Source organism: Grampus griseus (genome assembly GCF_964374135.1).
Source record: "Grampus griseus genome assembly, chromosome: 2".
NCBI lineage: Eukaryota > Metazoa > Chordata > Mammalia > Artiodactyla > Delphinidae > Grampus > Grampus griseus.
In genome coordinates, this window is record NC_139018.1 from 140983787 (window position 1) to 141006226 (window position 22440).

At 39.5% G+C, this 22440-nt stretch overlaps 1 protein-coding gene across 2 annotated transcripts in view; it reads right to left on the reverse strand.

The window, feature by feature from the left end:
- CPEB1 (cytoplasmic polyadenylation element binding protein 1) overlaps positions 1 to 22440 on the reverse strand; it is a gene marked incomplete at its 3' end in the record, with an annotated part of 82644 nt that overhangs the window by 24492 nt on the left and 35712 nt on the right. For both annotated transcript variants that reach the window (XM_082649047.1, XM_082649048.1), the window contains exon 2: positions 299 to 487. In XM_082649047.1, coding sequence (XP_082505173.1) covers positions 299 to 452 — 154 coding nt within the window. In that variant the 5' untranslated portion in view covers positions 453 to 487. The remainder of the gene's footprint in view (positions 1 to 298; positions 488 to 22440) is intronic.

Consider the following 22440-nt stretch of genomic DNA (forward strand, 5'->3'; position numbering starts at 1 on the left):
TCTTTTCTGCATAAGACTGTCACCTTGTGGACCCTTCTCGGGGCCACCTCAGGTACAGACTAACAACTCCAGGGAATTTATCAGGGTAAGTGGAAAAGCCATGCCTGCTTTTACAAGCAACCATCTGTCCTGCCACACTCACAGCCAGCATTTCCATCTTTTGCAAAACAGCTCCATGTTGTATGGGGAGGGGGGGAGATGCAAAGGTGAACAGAACAACTGTTGCTGTGGATATCTTCACTCACTACCCCATACACCACCACCACCACCCCAAGCCAACTCATTTTCTGGCACTCACCTGAGTGTGTGCTGCTCTGGGCTGAAGAATCTGAGTCCTGGGTGCTCCAGGGTCGGTCCCAGCCTGTGAGACTGAGGGACTGCAGGCCAAGGCACAAGTCATTTGCATCTGGGAGGCCACGGGAAGAATCTTGCGCAGAGGTGGGGAAAAGCATCCTGCTTGTAACTGTTTCTTCAGAGTCCTGGAAGTCTGCTTTGGACAGGAGGACAGCAGAACCCCAGAGTTAAGGGCTGTTTTCCCCAGTATTATCAACAATAAATAATATTAATAATAGTTTCCTTAGGCTCAAGGACCAGACATCCAAGCTGGCTGGATGCTGCAGCCGCTGCCCCTGCACTTTTGGGGGTATCAGAGGAAGAGCAGTTGCCATACAGCCCCTCTCCCCACATACACACCCCTATCCCGTCTGCATTACAGACTGGGCCAGCATGTGATCAGGCTGCTGATGCTTCCCGCTGCCAGTGACATCAGCCGGCTGAGCCGTGCAATAGAGAGCGGCATCATCCCTCACAGAACGGGGGAGGAGCAGGAGGGGACAACAGGGAGGAGACTTGCCTCCCAGGGAAAAGACAGCACAACAGCTACTTGGAACAGTCCGGGTGCAGTGCCGGTAAGTCAGGGTTGCGAGGCAGCGCCCTCCGGTCTACAGCAATAGTGGCCAAGCGGCCCTCAGGCACGACTGAAGTCCTCTCTGCCGACAGCAAAGCCAAAGCAGCAGACTGCCTGCTTGTGTAGCTCTGCCCTCCTGCCCCTCCCTTTCCCTCCCTCTGCTCTCCACCCCCCAAACCCAAAAACACTCTAGTCCTGGACTCTCTCCAGCTGCTTGCTCAAGCCCTGGTTTTGCAGCCCGATGCAAAGCTTCACAATTCTGCTAGCAAAAATCTATGTGCTCCAAGTGGCCCCTGAGCAGTACCCTGACACAGCAGTGTTTACCACTGAGGATGGGACAACCTTCAGAAAAACACTGTACACTCAGACCCTGGGGAACAACACTTGGTGCTCCAGGCTTGTCAGGAGCAGCTGATCAGAGAAAGGGGGTCAGCTTCGGCAGGGGGAGGGGGAGTCACTGGGCAACCCACATGCCAGAGTAAGATCTGTCCTGACTAGGATACTCCCTGCTCCCAAGTTCCCTCACCCCAAAAAGGATGGGCATCAATCACGAGCAGATACAGCAGGACCAGCTCCTCCCTCCTGCAAGTGTAGGTACAGACTGAGGAAACACTCCCAAAACAGTGTCTGACAGACCGAAATAAGAGAAACAGTCTCAGAAGCAGGACTATGCCTTATCAGAAACCCCATGTGCAGGAGTTCACATCACCTGTCTCTGTCAATACTGTTTCTCTTGCTTTTCCAGGAGCACTCAGGATACACTGGCCAGCTGTAAGGATCACTGATGCCTCTGGCTGCCCAGGCCCCCTTCTCAGGGGTGCTGCCCAGGACCAAAGCCCTATTTCGGTGACCACTCACAGCTCCAGCACCAAGTCCAGCTCTGCCCAGAGCTTCTGGAAACTGCCATTTCCTGTCTGCCAACATACTCTCCTGCATCAGTCCTTTTCCAACATGCCCTCCAGTCACAAGGCTTCTTCCTCAGAAAGGAGGGTAAAGCGAAGGTCCCAGCTTCAGCGAGCACGCTGCTCGCACCTAGACCAGGTAGGCAGCACTCCACCCTGCTTGTTTTCCCATGTTACAAGAAGAAGTAACCAGATACGGGAAGCATGCCCACCTGGGACCGCCCAGGACAGGGTTACGAAGTGGGCAGAGTGGAGGATAATGCTGTTATCCACAGGAACAGCTGGCCAGAGCCTCCTGAGTATACCCTTCTGTCCACAGGCACTCAGGCATAGCCTAGAGGGGGAAAATGGCCAGTCTGTGGGAGGGACTCCTCCCCTTGGCTTTTTTTTTTTTTTTTTAAGAGCTTTGCTGCTGTGTCATCCATCCACATTATTCCTGTCTGGCTGTAGATACTCTGCTTGCTCCCTGTCTGTGTCTATCAAAGCCTTCTTCACCACTGCACAGGCTGAGCAAGAACTCACCCATGCTGGTGTCGCCCCCACCCCAGACCACTCCCTCCTGCTTCTCTGTCCCCCTTTCCCCTAAGCTAAGGATATACTTTAAAAATAATCCATATGTATTAATTATAAAAACACAATGCTTCCTTTAAAAAATCCATATTTAAGTACCTATTCCCCACCTACACCAGCTATCTATGTAGTCCCTTCCACCACAATGTGAGCACACCTACAACTAGAAGCAATCGTTCCTCCCTTCCCCATCTAAAATCAGGGCATTTGTGGATATGGGTACCCTCATGCCCCAGGCAGAGAGAATCTAATCAACTATACTCTTGCTACCCAAACTACAGTGTGGCAGACCAGCAATATCAGCATCACTAGGTGCTTGTTATAAACACAGAATCTCAGACTCCACTTGAGACCTATGGAATTGATCTACATTTTAACAAGACTCCCAGTTGATATTAATGCACATAAAAGTTTGAGTAGCACTGATCTATACAACTACCATGAACTTCCAAACCCAAGCAGAAAGACCTCAGGCCTGAGCAGCACATCAGTTTAAGTCCATTTAGAAACAAATGGCTACAAGCATCTAGGAGCCTGAAGATCTAAATACAGTGTAACTCTCTCCCTTTAATCCCAGCATTTCCACTAAGACATCACCTTTTTATCTTTATCCAGACATTCTCCATTCCACTGTTTCTTTTAGGTAAAGGCTTGCACTACCATTGTAGGATTCTTTCACTAGTTCCTCAAATTAATAGAAGACCCTGTTAACCCCTTGGTGTGGCAGGCTGGGAAAAATTAAGTCGCTTTAAAAGTCTGATAGACCTTGCTTTACTCACCAGGTCTGCCACCGTGTGATCTTGGTCAAGTTACTAAACCTTTCTGAGCATCTTTTCATCTGTAAAGCGGCAACAGCAGCTACCTTTCAGGTGTTTTGCAAGGATTACATAAAGCATTTGGTACAGTGTCTGGCACAAAGTATTTTATCAGTATGTTGCTTTTAGTAGATGACCACATAAGTTATCATCCAAACGAAGGCACTTTTGAGAGAGAAAGGGGGCAAATATTAATAATCATACCAGGACAGCAAGCTTGAACAGAGACAGTCCTAGGTGAACTGGTAGGCACGATCACTCTTATCTGCGGCCATTTGTGTTCAAAAACATTTTACCCCAAAAAGCCTCTTTTCTAATGGCTTCCTGATCCCAGCTCTCCAAACATGTCCATTCTGTTCTACCTCTTCGATCTACATTGACAGGAAGTCTGAGAAGTTAACTGTCAACACAGGATAACACTCAGTAAGTTGAAAGGTCTGAAACACAAAGCCTGATTTTACTAAGTAAAGCCCATCTTTGCTTCTCAAACTCACACCTGATGCTGGACAGGAACTTGACCCTTTTTATGGGAGGATATTCTTTATAACCTTTAGCCAAGCACAAACTAGACACTCCGAAGATACTAAAAACTGGGAACGAGCACATGATGAAGTGAGACTTCTCCTTCTAAGGATATCTATTTGAATAATGTCTCAGCTTAAATGCTTTCTACATCAACCCTAACCCTAACCCTACACGTTTCTCTATCAGTACCTACACAACATTTCCGATTTAAGTTTCTTAATTTGGTTCAAAAATTTAAAAGCATCTCCCTTTGAAAATATCAGTTATCTTCTTTATAGTTAATCTCTCAAACTTCTTAGCAACTGGACAACTCATGGAAACAAGTAAACTGACCCAAAGTCTGCCACAGTCTAAAATACAGTAACCCCTGGCAGACTCAAAATGCAGAGGTGACCCAGGGGCTCTGGCTCTAGGGCTCAGAGTAGTATAGCCTCAACTCTAGTCATTTCCATCCTCAGCATAAGAACATGTCTGTCCTCTGATGACTCCTCTGCCAACAAAACTTAGCATGAAGCTGCTCAGGGTTCTCTGCAGCTATCATTCTTGAGCATCTGCCAAGTAGGGAAATGAAACAAGAGCAGAGCAGTAAGCCCCCATTTATGAAACCATTAAGTCAGGTTCCATTGTATAAAGGTAGATGGTGACTGCAAGAAGTCTGTTGAGGCCCCTGGGAAACCAGAGATGGCTTCACACAGCAGATGCATCAAGAGCTGATCCTCGGCAGAAAGGGACCTGGTTCGGAGGAGGTAATAGGGGAGAAGGTAATAAGCAACGTGTGTTTGGGCTAGCCAAGCCAGGAAGAACTGAGAACTGAGGAATATCAAACTGATGCTCAAGCATGCAGTGGAAAATCTCTGTACACTCTTAAATAAGAAATAATGTGGTAGAGGGCCCAAGATGAACCAGAGATCCAAGCTAGGGAGGCCAGCCAGGGAGGTAAGGGATGAGAGGAAAGAGAAGGAAGAAGACGGCAGAACAGCTGGATAAGGAGGGAAGAGGAGGAGCTGGGGAGCAGGGTAATATGTTAAATGACGTAAAGCAGACTACAAAGTTGCATCTGTATCATGATTATATAACTATGTGAAAATTTTGTATGTTGACAGATGATGGTGGTAAAGGAGTACAGAAAAATACAAACAGTTTATGTGTGAGGGTAGCAGGCTGCTAGTGGATTTACTGTACTTTAGTTATTGCACAAACTGTACAACGAAAGCCGTCTTCTCCTTTCTTTCTCTTTAGACTTTCAACAAGCGCACTATTACAATTTGTACAGCAACCACACTTGAAATCTTCTACAAAATCTCAACTTCATCTCCAAATTCCAGTCCCTGGGAATAGCAAAGGACATTGAATCACTTGTCCCCATTAAATTTCTTTTAAATAACTGACCTTACAGTCTGTTGAGGCTACTTAAATCAACGATATATGGTTCCTGAAGTTTTAAAAAGCCCATAAAGTAGCATTTCTTAGAATGTATTTCTAAAAAGACTGTTTGAAAGACTATTCCCCTGCCCCCACACCGCCAACTCAAGAAAACAGAAATGATTCTAAACATCCATTTTGACAATCTAAAGAGAAAGAGCCAACATGCAAGAAGTCAGACATCTGCCACGATCATGTCAACTGTTGTGTGCACTGGGGCCCTTTAACCACTCACACCAGGGGGACTGAACGTTTCCCTAAAGCAGTACTTCTCAGACTTTCATGGGCATAGGAATGACTTGGGAATCTTTACAACACTGACTCTAACTCAGTGGGTGTGGGTCAGGTCCCAGAATCTGCATTCTTAACCTACTCCCAAGTGATATCTTACACTACTGGTTTGCTGAGCACACTTTGAGCATTAAGAGTTTAAAATGGTCTTCCTGCCCCAGACTCTCTCTTCCAGGTAATTCATCCCATTCTTACACAACACCCCCTCTTCATGGTGTTCATTCTCCTAAACAAGTGCCCTTCAACGGCTCCCTGTAGCCTCTCAGATCAAAGCCAATCTCCAGGCTTACTAACTTTCTCTCACACTATTCATCAAACTTTAAAGGCTGAACTTGAGTCAATCACAACTCCCTGGAAGTTCACACTCTAAGAGAACCATGTACTGTTAACCTGTGTGTTAATAACAGTAGTTCAGAAGAGAGGGAATGCATGATGCCTAGGATGTTCAAAGAAAGCTTCCTTATAATTTCAGCTATACTTTAGCCACATTACAGATTAAGGTATGAGAGGTTATTAGGTTTACTTTGTACTTCCCACCATAAAAATATGATCATTGGCTCATTTTAGTCTCAACCACATTAATGATCTTCAAATGAATTCTGTAATTTATTTCAAAGCAATTTCTATAATGTTTCTGAAAATAAATATTAACAATGTTTAGATTTTAAAATGGCATATAAACATGTTTACATACTGGAAAATTCAATATTATTATTATTATTTTTTTTTTATTTTTTTTTTTTTTGCGGTACGTGGGCCTCTCACTGTTGTGGCCTCTCCCGTTGCGGAGCACAGGCTCCGGACGCGCAGGCTCAGTGGCCATGGCTTACGGGCCCCGCCGCTGCATTGGCACGTGGGATCTTCCCGGACCGGGGCATGAACCTGTGTCCCCTGCATTGGCAGGCAGACTCTCAACCACTGCGCCACCAGGGAAGCCCTCAATATTATTAAAAAGTCATTTCCCACCAAATTGATCCACATACTCAATGCAACCCCAGTAATATACACGCCTTCAAGCAATTCAATGACGACATTTTTAACAAATGGTGCTGGAACAGCCAAATACCCATATGCGGCGGGGGGGGGGGGGGGAGAATGAACCTTGACCCCCCTACCTCACACCATTTACAAACATTAATTTAATATTAATCAGAGAGACCTAAAAGTAAAAGTTTTAACTTTTTAAAGCTTCTCTAAGAAAATACAGACTATCTTTCTGACCTAGGGCGGGGGGGCCAGGGGGATGCATAGCAATGTTTCTTACGGAGGACACAGAGAGCAACGATCATTACAGAAAGTTTTGATACGCTGGACTTATCAAAATTAAAAACGTCTGCTCATCAAGACACCATTAAGAAAATAATTAAGTAACCTACAAAATGGTAGAAAGTATCTGCAACCATACCTGACAAATGGCTAGTATGTGGAGTATATAAGAAATATTAACAACTCAAAAGTAAAAGAAAAAATCAATTTTTAAAAGGGCAGACAAATCTTCAAAAGGCATTTCACACAAAAATACAGAACTGGACAATAAGCACTAGAAAAAATGCTCAACACCATTAGTCATCAAAGAAATGCAAATTAAACCACAATGAGAAACTACTACATACCCACCAGATGGCTAAAATTAAAGACTGCTCCACAGTCTGCCAACATTTGGTGTTGCCGATCAGAACTTCCATATATTATTTTATGATGGTACAACCACTTTTGAAAAAGCTCTGCCAATTTCTTATACAATTATACATATACTATCCTATGACCCAGAAATTCTACTCCTAGGTATTGAACTAAGAGGAATGCAAGTGTATGTCTACAAAAAGACCTGTACGTGAATGGTGATAGCAACTTTATGCATAATCACCAAAACCTGGAATGAATCCAAGTGACCATTAACAGAAGAATAAAATGTGGTGTATACATACATATACTAGAAATTACTCAGCAATAAAAAAGAATAGACTATTGATACATACACCAACATGGATGAATCTCAATTACACTGAGCGAAATAAATATGACAAAATGTTGACTGCAGAGTCTAGGTGATGGGTATTATGGGTGTTCACTTTATAATTCATTCATGTTTTCTGTATGCTTGAAAATGTTCAAAATAAAACGCTGGGGGAAAATGAAGTTAGACTTTTTCTGACTAAAAGCAGTAACTGGTTTGATGATAAAAACGAACTTCATTAAATTAGATTTTATGGTTGACATTTTCCATAAACAGAATGAGTTAAGATCTACAGACCCAAGGTTTTGACAAAACATAAAGCAAGTGATAAGATAAAAAGTATTTTAAGGGAATTCCCTGGCGGTCCAGTGGTCAGGACTCCACACTTTCACTGCCAAGGGCCTGGGTTCAATCCCTGGTAGGGGAACTAAGATCCCGCAAGCCACACGGCACAGCCAAAAAAAAAAGCATTTAAAAACACTGTATTCGTAAGGGTATATTTTTTAACTTAACAGCCTTTTAATTTTCTCAATCCTTCAGGTAATGAGTTAAACAGGTCTCTAAGTGAAAGAAAAACATAGTCATCTGAAATCTCCATAAGCATTCTTGGAATACTTCCAAAAAACTGAGAAATTCAATGACTGATGCCTCAGGTAACAAATCTTTTCACAACTTAGATGGTTTCCAGTTCCTTCTTTTCAACAAATATGAAGGAGTGAATGGAACTGCTGGCAAGTAAATGACTAAAAATAATGATAGATGACTGATTTTTTGCATACAAGTCAAGGAGTTCAAACAACTGAATGACACTGCTCTATAACAATACCCTCATTTCCCATCTACTTATTTATGTGAACAAGTTTACTCAGTAGGGCACAGATCTATAAAAACAGAAAAGAGGAATGTATTTGGTGTTGAAAATGCTGAGTCATTCTGGCAATACGTGAGTCATCCAAAATTACATGAGTTATAAAAACGCCTCATTTCTCTCATTAAAAAGCATTTCCAATAAAGTCTTAATCAATTGTCCTAGCAATCAATGGCCACAGCAATCCAAAACACTTACAGCCTTTTAGTCACAGGAAATAATTTAAATTTTCAATTTATGTAGTTTTTGTTGCAGAGAAGTATAACACGTGATCAACAGAAGACTAAAACTGTAAAACATTTCATTAGTATAACGTTCTGTGCGAGAAGTAGACTAGAAATACAAGTAAAGGAGAAAAGGAATAACGAGAAATTTCCCACTTTAATTAAAGAGCTTTAACTTTAATTAAAGAGCTAATTTACAGTTTTTTAAACAGATATTATGGATAAAAATCTCTACAAATTTTGATTCCACTGGATACATTTTTCGATGAAATTTTAGATACCAAGTTAAATGTGCAAGGAGTACATTGTGTTTTTTTAATGTTTTTTATTGTGGTAAAATATATCTAACATAAAATTTTACCATTATAACCATTTTAAAGTGTTCAATTTAGAGGCATTGAGTACATTCACATTTTTGCGCACCTATTACCACTAACCATTGCCACAACTTTTTCATCTCAAATTAAAACTCTGTACCCATTAAATACTAACTCCTCACTAACTCTTCCCCCAGTCTCTGGTAGCCATTTTCTGCCTCTGAATTCCATTATTTCAGGTACCTCCAAGAAGTAATGTCATGCAATATTTGTCTATTGCGTCTGGCGTATTTCGCTTAGCAGAATATCCTCAAGGTTTATCCATACTGTAGCATGTATCAAATTTTCCTTCCTTTTTAAGGATGAATAATATTCCACTGGATGTATGTACCACATTTTGTTTATCCATTTATCTGTCCATGGACATTTGGGCCATTTCTTTCCACCTTTTGGCTACTGTGAATGAATAGTACTGCTATGAATATCAGTGTAAAAATATGTGTTCCCGTCCTGAGTTCACTTCTTTTACATATATATACTTAGAAGTGGAACTGCTGGATCATACAGTAATTCTATGTTGAATATTTTTTTTAGGAACCACTGCATTATTTACCACAGCATCTACACCCTTTTGCATTCTGCAAAGCGTAAGTGTTTCAATTTCTCTACATCCTTGCCAACACTTGTTATTTTCTGGTTTGTCTGGGCTTTTTTTTTGTGAAGGGCGGGGGACAATGACCATCCTAATGCGTGTGAACTGGATCTCACTGTGGGGTACATTGTTTTTTAAAAATTGGATAGATACAAATGTTTGAAGACTGCTGCTGCTTAGTCCCTGAAACCCCAAGATCATGTTTTTAAAAATTTCCAACACCCCAGGTTTTTGTTGAACTGTTTTTCTTTCTATACCATCCAAGTGGTCCTAATGGCAAATGCCATCTTCTTGCTGGATTCTGCATCACTGATTACAGTGATGGTCCACAGATGGGCATCTGACCCAACCTGGGTCATAATAACTCATCCCTATGACTACAGAGACCAGTCCTGGTATGGGCATAACTCAAGCCAAGCTAATTGAGACTTTTTCCCTAAGATTTTTCTAACTGGGTATTGGAAAGAAAGAATCATTTCCTGACTTCATGATGCCAGAGGATGTGAACACAGCCCCTTCCTTAGATAAAAGAAAATTATGCAAAAGGAGAAAATGAAACTCACACTGGAAGAGAGGCAGCAAAGAGATACAACCTCAACAAAATTTCTTCCTGTTCTGTGAGCTATATACCAACAGCCTTCCAACACATCCCACGTTTTGCTAAAGTTAATTCTAATTAGGTGTTTGATCATTTGCAAATAAGAGTGTTCTGTGTAATTCAAGCCCTTCAGCAAGGACTGACCAAACAAGTAATTACTACAGGCAGGATGAGTATCTCTGGACAAAGCCCCTGATGCCGGCACCAGATGAGAGAGTCAGCAATAAAGGAAAGCAAGAAAGGAGCTAAAAAGACCACCTGGTTAAATCATCTTCTTCTTCTTTTTTTTTTTTTAAAACTAGTGAGCCAACAAGGATCAGATAGGACCAAAGCAAGAAAGCTACTAAGTGGTAGAAGTGGGATCCAAATCCAGGGACCAACCTGCTTTCCTGCCTCTCCCCTGCTCCAGGGCACTTTCTCAGGTCCAGGTCTACACTCATACTACCCCAAATCAGACTTGCTTTATCAGTAAATTATTAATGGATTCTGTTTTCTCCAGTTAGGTCCCTATGGAGCTCTGTTCTAAACCTATCCCATCCTACCAGGAGTTCAACTCTCAATACTAGCTCCTCCCCCTTCTTATCATCCTTCCCCTAAACACCCACTTATTCAGTAAAATGTCAATTTCACATTCTGGTGTTTCCAAGATTCCATTGCCATGTACATATATAGTTTTTGAAGGTGACAATTTCTTCCTCATGGAGAACAAAAACGAAAACTGCAGATTTAAGTCTAGCTCCACCTCATCTATGGCTCTGGTGTGGGAGTTCCTGAAGCAGAATGTTTTGAAGACTCTGGTACAGAGTCCTGGAATACAACATGCTGTCCAGGTGGTGTCCCCAAGTTGTAAATAAAACTAGCATAATCTAAACACAACAAAATGTTACTATGCCTGATGCTATACTGGTTCAAATTTTGGGATCTGCAGAAGTTCCTTGAACATTACACCAAATTGAAGACCCATTACAGTGCCAATCATAACAGATCTAGAGAATATAAAAGCTAATGATTTAGAAAGAACTGGGTGCTTTCAGATAGTTTAGTAAGATAGTAAACTAATACAACATTTCTGGAAGCCAATCTAACTAAATGCTTTAAAAGTACTTATCTGATGAAAAAATTTTGCTTTTAGAGATTTATCCTATGTCCAAATAATCACAGATATAAGCAAAAGTTTAACTTCAGGTACTTCTACTAGTGTTTAAAATAGACACCTATTTAAGCAAACTATCTCCAACAGTTTGAAATTCTTAACTTTTCGTTCCATGAACCATTTGGCAATGTGCTAAAGCCTATGAATGGATACCTTCTAAAAATAATGTTAAATATGTACAATAGTGATCATAATTTTGTAGTGATGAATGTACAACACCTCAAGATATGTACAATGACTATAAAGCAATCAGACAAGAAATGTCTAATCATCCTACTGATGATTATTATTATTGCCGAAGAATTAGGTCCGGCTAATATTATTTTGACTTTTTGTCCACATTTAGAAGGAAATGCTACATTTCAGTTAAACGCTGGTGAAAATAAATATCTAAGTGTTTCCCTGCCCAAGATACTCGACTCCCTGAATTCTATCCACAGACTCAGGTTAAAAATCCCATAATGCGTCAATCTTACAAAGTAAAATGCTATGTAACGTTGAAAAAGACATGGGAAGTTAGTGACACAAAAAGATAAAAGAAGAGAAAGAGGCAAATTACTACATAGTATGTTCAGAAAGCTTTCTCTTTAGTAAATATAAGAAAAATACTGGAGAGATACACTAAAATGTTAACAGTAGTTGTATCTGGGTAGCGGGATTACCTATGATTTTTTTCCTTCTAATTATCTGTTTTCTTCAAAATTTTTACAATGAACATATTATGATAATAAGAAAAAAATACATGTTACTAAGAAGGGTAACTCAGACTTAACATCCCCTAAATAAATTTGAAAAATTAAAAATTTCTACAAAGAAAAGTTCATGTAGAGAGATTTTAAATTTGACATTAGGAGTTCAATGACAATATAAAATTAGGATTAAAATTCAATTAAAGTAAAATAAACCACAGAATATTAAAAATAGAAGAGACTTTGGAGTCTACTTAGTCTAAGCCCCTCAACTCACAGCAGAAACACCCTCTCTTGGATTGATTCCAGAAGCCTTAATCCTTGACGTTTCCCTCTTCCCCCATTAATAGTACTCATTTCTTTTTCAGTCAAAAAGATGTAAAACATCTACATTCAAAAACTAGAATGCACACACTAAAGTGGGAGTAATCTTACTTGTGATCAAGACATAATCAAGCCTTAGGCTTTTAGTGGTAAAGCCCCGACATTGCAACAGATGGGGATGGTACTATGCAGACCAAGGATATCGGAAATTAAACATCACATTCCCTACTTCAAAAAGTGAGAAAAAGAGGAGAGTCTGTGGAAAGGCTCTAGAACAATCGCACAAGGTTTATTTATTTTCACGGATTGGAGTCTTAAGGTTGCACACACACACACACACACACACACCCCTCCACTTTCCACTGCAGCTCTTTCACACTTGTACTCCTCAAGTCCAAGTATTGTTCTGTCCCGCTCTCCACAGGTGACTGTGCCTGGAATTGGCTGAGAAAGTAAAAGAACCTCAGGTCGGCAGCGCTGACACAGTGAGGAACAGACACTGAGACGCTGGCAGGTTCCAGCTCTGCTTGTTCTCCTCCACTCCACATCCAACTCCTCCACCCTACAACAGGCCCTGAAGACAAAAGCAAGCCCAGGCCCACCACCAGGTGCAGTGGCAACAGCCTTCTACAGACTCTCCACCAGCAACCCTTCAGGCCTGACTCTAGCAGCTAGATGGGCCTGGCTTTCTGGAGTGCCCTGTGGGCCCCAACTGTCCACCTATGCCAGTGCTTCAGGAAGGCTGGTTAGTGCAGCTTCCCTGATCTTCCAAACCCCACTCCTCCCTCAACTGTGTAATGAGTTAAGTCCTATAATAAATCCCTTAGTCCACAACACTCATTGTGGTTCTGCTTCCTGATCAATGTCTGTCGAGACATTGGCGCAATGGAAGTCATCCCTACAGTAAATATGGTAGCTGGGAATTTCTCTTAGAGAGCCAAGGACAAGAGCAAACCTGGATTGAAGAGCCCTAGTGAGAACAAAAGGACACCACTCACTGTCCTGTCAATCTAATACATATTCCTCTGGAATTGTCACGTCCAATTCGGAACCCACTAGCAACAGGAAGCCACTGAGCACTTAAAAAGTAGCTGTTACAAGTGGGAAAGGAATTTTAAATTTTAACTGATTGAAATTTAAATTAAAAATCTGGTAATTCTAGTCTGTTACTGGAAAACTTTTAAGTATGGTTCAGAACAACCTGAATACGTGAATCTACATTTTCAACATTATGGCACCTAAATACGTATCGACTACTTCAGATGAAAATTTATAGTTCAAATCAAGATGAGCTGTGAGTATAAAATATAACGCATATCAGGAAAATAAGCTGTATATCATTTCACAATAAACATGTATACAATCACTATGTTGTACACCTAAAACTAACACAATATTGTACATCAATTATAATCTCAAAATTTTTTAATTTCTGCATTTTGAAGACTTAGTATAAAAAAGCAAATCATAAAATACCTCAATTTTTATATAAATCACATTTTAAAATATTTTATATTAAATAGAAAAATATGTTTCAATTGAAGTACAGGTGATGTACAATATTATATAAATTATAGGTATACAAACAGTAATTTACAATTTTTAAAGGTTATATTCCATTTATAGTTATTATAAAATATGGCTATATTCTGTGTTGTACATCCTTGTAGATTATTTTATACATAATAGTTTGTACCTCTTAATTCCCTACCCCTACCTTGTCCCTTCCCTCCCCCACCCCCTGCGCTGGTAACCACTAGTTTGCTCTCTGTATCTGTGAGCCTGTTTCTTTTTTATTAGCAACCTAAGTGTCCATCAACAGATGAATGGATAAAGAAGACGGGTAGATATAAACAACGGAATACTCCTCAGCCATAAAAAAGAATGAAATTTTGCCACTTGCAACAACATGGATGGACGTGGAGGGTATTGTGTCAAGTGAAGTAAGTCTGACAGAGAAAGGTAAATACCGTATGATATCACCTTTATGTGAAATCTAAAAAAAAAATAAATAAATTGATGAATATAATAAAATATACTATTAAAATTTTAAAATACCATATGGAGAAGGCACTACGTCCATTTTACAAGTATTGATACCAAGGCTCAAAAGAAGTAAAGCAATGTGAGCAAGATGACACAGCTAGCACTCAGTGTAGAAGTACACTTTATGTGTTAAAAAAGAATAAAAAAGGTAAAAATCAAGACAACACACAGAGTAAAAAGGAAAAGATCATTTTCACATTCTTGCAGCACTCCTCCATTCTCAATCTTATAGTCTCCTCTGAATTAACAGTTTAATATATATTCCTCTCATACCATTTTCTATGCATTTGTGAACACCTTTATCAACACTGATAATATCCAACGTTTAAGCTCTGCCAAAATAATAGGTTAAAAAAAATATTTACCTATTAAATGAGAGTCTCATGTGTCAGGCACTAGCTAGGCAACAGGAATATGATAAGTAAGGATAACCAGCTACAGCTCTTGCCTGTATGGACTGACAATCTAGTGGTGAAGACAATCTAAATAATCATACAAGTGATAAACTATAATGTGAGTGAAGAGCTAGGAAGGAAAGAGATATGATGATATTAAAGTATTAAGGGGGTTCCCTGGCCTAATGGGGGAATGTCGGTTAAGATTTCCTTAAGTATGCTTTTCAAATATCTTGTTAATCTAATTTACAACATCTGATTATTAGACAGTTGAAGCATTTTTTTCCAAACAGAAGGAAAAAAACAGCCAGTAGCTATCAATTTCATTTCCTCTGCCCTCTTTTCTTTGAGGATGAGTTCTTATCCAGTGGCCTTTCCCCTACATTAGCAAGCTGGTATTATTGTGCTCTGTAAGGATTAAAAAAAAAAAGAAGAAGAAGAATATTCTAAAAACATTATGACTACATTTTTCTAAGCACTTGGTAAGACGTAAAGCACTTTAAAACTATGGCACTGTCTGTAGAGGTCTCTGGTTTTAAATATTACCTCCCTTTGGCATTCCCTGGTGGCGCAGCGGCTGAGAGTCCGCCTGCCAATGCAGGGGACACAGGTTCGAGCCCTGGTCTGGGAAGATCCCACATGCCGCGGAGCAACTAAGCCCGTGCGCCACAGCTACTGAGCCTGCGCGTCTGGAGCCTGTGCTCTGCAACGGGAGAGGCCGCGACAGCGAGAGGCCCACGCACCGCGATGAAGAGTGGCCCCTCGCTTGCCGCAACTAGAGAAAGCCCTCGCACAGAAACGAAGACCCAACACAGCCAAAAATAAATTAATTAATTAATTAAAAAAAAAATATTACCTCCCTTTAAAAAAAACGGGCACATTAAATAAATTTGATCTCTCCCTCTCTGGGTTTTGGTCAGAACAAAAAGTTAATTAAGTTACATTTTGTCTAGGATAGCCAGATTGCTAGTAATAACCAAACTGATCCACATAAGAATAAATAGTACCACTTATAAGTTAGTTTGTACTTTTGTGTTTATGGGGAAAGAATCTAAGGACATATGTTCAAACTGGTTTCACAGCTATTCTAAATTTGGATTCTCCCCTGTACACACACCTTTGTACACAGAGATATAGAACTACACAGGTGTGAATTTAAGACGATTACTATTCCTAGCCATCATTAACATTTCAGAGTTAAAGCTGCCTGTAAGGAATATTTGCCAGTCTAAACCCATTTTAAAGCATTTCCCCCTGGGATTTTATTCATTAGAAATTATGTAACAATGAATTAAAAAGCTACATATCTTCTTTTAACTTCACTACAAAGGAAGGAATCACAACTGTCTTTAAGGTAGTCTGATTTTTCAGATTGCCTGTGGAGTTTCCGCCCCAACAGAAAAAAAAAAAAAAAAAGGTCTGGGGGCTTCCCTGGCAGTGCAGTGGTTAAGACTCCCTGCATCCCCTGCAAGGGGCACGGGTTCGATCCCTGAATCCCTGCAAGCCACATGGCACGGCCATAAAAAAAATGTCAGCAGGAAATTCAACAAGGAAAAAGATACAGGACTTGTAGTGTTTTTCTAAAAAAATTTTATTCCACTTTATAAGAAATGGATGGGCTTTCCTGATGGCGCAGTGGTTGAGAGTCCGCCTGCTGATGCAGGGGACACGGGTTTGTGCCCCGGTCTGGGAAGATCCTACATGTCGCGGAGCGGCTGGGCCCGTGAGCCATGGCCGCTGAGCCTGCGCGTCCGGAGCCTGTGCTCCGCAACGGGAGAGGCCGCAACAGTGAGAGGCCCGCGTACCGCACAAAAAAAAAAAAAAAAAAGAAAGAAATGGAAATTAAAATAAGAATTCTGGTTACCGAACTAGGAAAATTAAAGGTATAATATTCAACGGTGCTCAGTCATTTTGATAATTTCCTTCTCTGCATATATGGTGAGATAAGCATTCTAACCTACTACAGGGATCATAAAAAGAGAGCATTTCCATAAATCATCAAAAACATTAAAAATATTAACTGTTCAACCTAGTAACTTTACTGCTAAAAATCGCTAATTAAATACTCATAAATGCAGAGAAATATCTACCTATAAAGATATCTGTCACAAAGCTATTAATGGTGAAAAACTAGTTTTCTGGAGTAGGAACTTATACATTAAAATTCATATCTCAGTACATGATAAAGAAGAATGCTCAAGTGTTGGGGAAAGAGATCACAACTGCATGAAAATATCCAGAAATATGTAGAAAGACACTCTAACAGCATCTAAACAACTGAAGTAGACTATAGGTAGTAGGATATATCTGTACTTGAATTTTCCAAATTGTCTATAGCAAATGTAAATAGCAAATAGTCTATTTGCTATTGTCTATAGCAAATATAAATTACAAAAAAGAATTCAGAAAATGGTTTTAAGAATTTAAAATCTGGGTATGGCTCTCTGACAAAGGAACTCACAATATGGTAAAAAAAAAAAAAAAAAAAAAAAAAAAACCACACACAGAACATTTAAATAAAAACAAACCGTCTTCTTTAAAAAAAGGATTTGGTAAAACTTTTGGGATGCTCTTCATCTCTTTATGTTTATATCCAGAACAAATGTTAGTAGTCTAGTACTTCCAGGATTCTATTAGGAGAATGAGATACAAAGACTTACAGGGAAGTTCACTGCCACATTAAAAGTTACTGATAATAGCATGCACAACTTCATATTTTCCTTTCTTACCTGAAGTGAGAATCATCTCCTTCCTCAAATTCCCCAGCCCCAAGGTGCCTTTTGAAGATTCTTTCATGCACACAAACATGTAAATGCACAGTTTCTTTAAAAAACAAAACAAAAAAAAAACCCGGGACTTCCCTGGTGGTCCAGTGGTAAAGAACCTGCCTTCCAATGCAGGAGACGCAGGTTTGGTTCCTGGTCGGGAAACTGAGATCCCACAGGCCATGGGGCAACTAAGCCCAAGTGCCACAACTACTGAGCTCATGTGCCGAGCTCGACGAGAGAGCCCACATGTCACAAACTACAGAGCCAATACCCTCTGGAGCCCATGTGCCACAACTACAGAGCCCACAGGCCCTGGAGCCCATGCACTACAACTAGAGAGAAAACCTGCACGCCACAGCTAGAGAAAAGCCTGTGCGCCGCAGAGACTGTGTGTCATAACGAAAGATCCCACACGCCTCAACGAAGATACTGTGTGCTGCAACTAAGACCCAATACAGCTAAAAGAATAAGGAAAATAAATACTAAAAAAAGTTTAAAAAATAAAAATTTTAAAATATACACCGAAAGTCAAATACACTATTTCACAATTTTTTCAAATGATGTATTTTGGATATCTTTCCAGATGTGTACAGAGATCAACTTTCTTCTTTTGTGACAAGTAGTCCATTTTATGAACATAATAAATATATTCAACTATTTCTCTATTGATGAACATTCAGGTTGTTCCCAGTAGTTATTTCTTCTTCTAAAATAATAGGGCAAAAATAATTATAGGAGTAGTAAGATCTCATGCTTCAGGAGGTTAGCAGATAACCCAAGATGATATAGGAAATTGTTTCTTTTGTTACTTCCATGTTGGTCTACCTGAAACACTGTAAATTCCATTTACAGTCTTTTAAAATACTAGACCCTAAGGGCAGGACTTCTGCGTTAACTAAATTGGTAATATGATTAAGTGTATGGTGAAAACCATTTGCTCACAGAAGCAAGTTATTTAATTATTATAAGTCATAAAATAATTGCATAATGAGGTATCATCTGGAGTATTTTCAATGTATCAAAGGTGGGATTAGAATTTATAATAATGGTACCCCAATTTCTCAAATCTATTTGTTGGGAAAATCAAATTTTGGTATCATGTTATTGCCACTCCAAATCAAATAAATCACGTGTCTTTGGTCATGTTCTTCAAAAAACTAAATAAATAAATAAAAATAGGGCAATAAACATCTATTTATTTTTGACTTTCTCAGGCAAACATACTTGGTAAGTGCAAATACCTCATGATCCAATAGGTTTAAATCAATAAGACATTGGCCAAAACTGCCCCAAGAGTCATAGCAGTTTACATTTCCAACTACAGGGACTTCCCTGGTGGTGCAGTGGTTAAGAATCTGCCTGCCATTGCAAGGGGACACAGGTTCGAGCCCTGGCCTTGGAAGATCCCAAATGCCGCAGAGCAACTAAGCCCATGCGCCACAACTACTGAGCCTGTGTACCACAACTACTGAAACCCATGCCTAGAGCCCATGCTCCGCAACAAGAGAAGCCACCACAATGAGAAGCCCACGCACCAAAACAGAGTAGCCCCCACTCGCCGCAATTAGAGAAAGCCCACGTGCAGCAACGAAGACCCAACACAGCCAAAAAATAAATAAATTAAAAAATTTTTTCCAACTACTAAGGACTATTTCTCCACACCCTTGCCAAACTTTACTTTTTATGAATCTGACAGGTAAAAAATAAAATCCCATTGTTTAAATTTGTGATAAGATTCTGAGACTGAATGACAAGGGTCTACCATATCTCTTTAACTTACTTTTACAAAATTCAGCATTTTTTCATTTGTTATTTGTCCCCGTTTCCCCCAATAGTTCCCATTTCAGAAAATGGATCCACTTAAGTTTGCCAGACAAAATTCGATTCTGCTCTCCTTCAGCCCCCACAATTGGCAAGTCTTATTAAACCTACTTGTGAAATTCATACTAAATCTGTCCACTTACCTTGTCTCCATTATTACCATACTAGTCCAAGCCAAACACACTTTTCACCTGGACTACTGCAGCAGTCTCCTAACCGTTCTCTCTGCTTTATCACCTCCCACACCCTTAAAAGCCTTGTCGCCCCTTAAATATACCAAATTCAGGCCCATCCACCCACTCCAAGGCCTTCCTGTTCCCTCTGCTTATAACAGTTTTATCCTGGTGTTAAACCAGTTTCTCTACATGGCTGGCTCATCGTGCAGGTCTTCAGCTTAAATGTCACCTCCTCAGACAGAGGCCTTCCCTCAATAATGTGTGGAGAAATAATTTATGTAACCACTAATCCCCTACCCCAGTCATTCCTTATCACGTCCCCTTGTTCAGTTTCTTTCCTATTACTTAGCGTAACCTGAAATATTATTTGTTCCTATTCCCCACCATACTTCTGTAGTTACGTATAGTTCACACCTCTTTTATAGGAGCATATCTGTTCACAACTGTATTCATAGCGTCTAGAGCAGTTTATTATACGCTGACTAAAAGAACTGTCTCTTCGTGTGTGTTTTAACTTTTTACAGGGTTGTTAGTCTCATTAAATTCATAAGAATACTCTAATTTAAGAAATTTAATCCTGTTATGTAGTACAAATATCTTTTCTCCTTGATCACATATTCACCCATTAAAAGCATATAATTCAATGGTTTTTAACATTTCCACAGAGTTGTGCAATGATCACAATTAAATTTAGAACATTCCATCACCCCACAAAGAAACCCATACCCTTTCAGCAGTCACTTCAATTCCCTCCTACCTCTCCCAGCCCTAAGCAACCCATTAATCTCTGTATTTGCCTATTCTGGGCAACTCATATAGGTGGAATGATATAATATGTGATCTTTCTTAACTAGCTTTTCTCACTTTAGCATACTGTTTAAGGTTCATCCATGCTTTAGTATGAATCAGGTCTTCATTCCTTCTTACTGCCAACTATTCCTCTGTATGGATATACCACATTTTGTTATACCACTCATCAACTGACATCTGAATTGTCCCCATGTTTTGGGCACTATGAAAAATATTGTAAACATTCATGTACAAGTCTTGCATGGACACATGCTTTCATTTCTCTTAAGTATACTCCCAGGAACAAATTTCTGGGTCATACAGTAACTCTGTGTTTAACCTTTGGAGTAACTGCCAAACTGTTTTCCAAAGCGGCTAGAATATTTCACATTAGCAATGTATGAGAGTACTAGTTTTTCAATAACGGTTATTATCTTTTTTTTTTTCCTTACAGCCATCCTACTGGACGTGAAGAAGCTCAACTGTTCAAAGACTAGATAATCTGAGCAAAAAAGGATGACTGCAATGGATCAAGACACATCAAACACACTAAATCCATGAGTCCACAGTGACACTGAAAAACAATTTACTGGTCAGCTTTGAAGAACCCTGGAAAATCAGGTCAATATTATGAAAGAAAATAGAGAATAATCATCAAGCGTTTATCTGCCTTTTCTAAGTGTCCTATTTTTCAGGTTAACCAAACAGTTGATGAAAGTAAGTTTACTTCTGTAAAAGTATACCAGCTAATAAATAAAGGCATGAGAATTAGAAAACTGCTATTTGGCAACCCCTAATAAATTAATGCAACTAGGTAGTAATGATCAATAGCTGCTAAGATCAATTTACAGAAGTACCCAATATCACCTATGAAGTATTCTTTCCATTCTGAGGGCAGGCTGGAGTAAACTTACACAGTGCACGCAAACACGCCTTCAGGCAATCTCAAATACAAAACCCATTTTAAAATACAAATTACAACCGGTACTGACCAAATATTTTCAGAAAACCAACAGATTCAATGAGACAGCAAATCTTAACATAAAACCTATACTTGATGAAATAAAGGAAAATAAAGCCAAGAACAAGACTTTAAAATAAATATTGTATTCCCAGAAAGATCCTAGAACATCCACTGGAGACACTGAAAGTTAAAATGTGATTATGTAAGTAAAGTCAATATGTGGTCTGACTGATAGAAAAGATAGACCCTGAAAACTTAATAGTGAGGTGGAAAGACAAAGCAGTTTTCCCAGAATTATATTAAGCAGGAGGACAATATATGTTGAAAAATGAAAGAAAACTGCAAAACTACCATTCAACTGGACACTTCCTAAGCTCTTTACATGTACTATCTCACTCCTCTTTATAGCAACTGTTCACAATAGGTACTAGTACCAGAGGACAATTAAAATAAGAGTTAAAAAAATTTTAAACCATTCAAGTTTCATCTGCGGTAATGACAAGGTTATTCAGATTAATCTTCTTCCTAAAAATAGAAAATCCTGAATTAATAAAAAAGACATCTTAGATCTTAGAAGATAGTGGAAAACCAGCCTAATTCTGGGGAAAAAAGAAAAGCCAAAATCCAGAAGAGAAAGCAAATTACCAGAGCACCAAAATCACTGATCCTATGAATGTATATGCCCATTCAGCAAAGTTGGGTTTTGGTTCTAAGGCCTGGAGAGGCAAAGGGAGAGAAGATTCAAAGCATGCCCCAGCAGGGAGTCTAATAGGACACCGTATCTATTGAGCTGAGATCCCCAAGAATACCTCAGGGTAAAAGTGAACCAGAATGAAATCAAGGCCCAAAACCTCTGCCAAGATACTGGAAATTTAAATCTCAAAGGTGGAGTTTGGCAGCAAATGAGGCACAGTTTGGGAAAAGAAGTGAACTAGAACATAGCACCAAAATATTCAAAATGAAGGGGAGAAACAACAAAAAAAGAAAATACCAAAGAGAGGATGCGAGAAGGACAGAATGAGAAAGTAGAATAAATGAAAGTAGAATAAATGTTTAATTAGAGTCACAGCAAAAGGAAACAGAGGAAATATATGAAGAGATAATGGCTGTAAACTGAGTACCGAAGATACCAATCCATACATAAAAGAAGACCAAGAACTCATAAGCAAAAAAAAAAAAAAAAAAGAAGTATCACATGTAGACTAAGAGTGAAATAGCAGAAAAAACACAGGGAAAATTAAAACAAACAAACAAAATTAAAACAAAC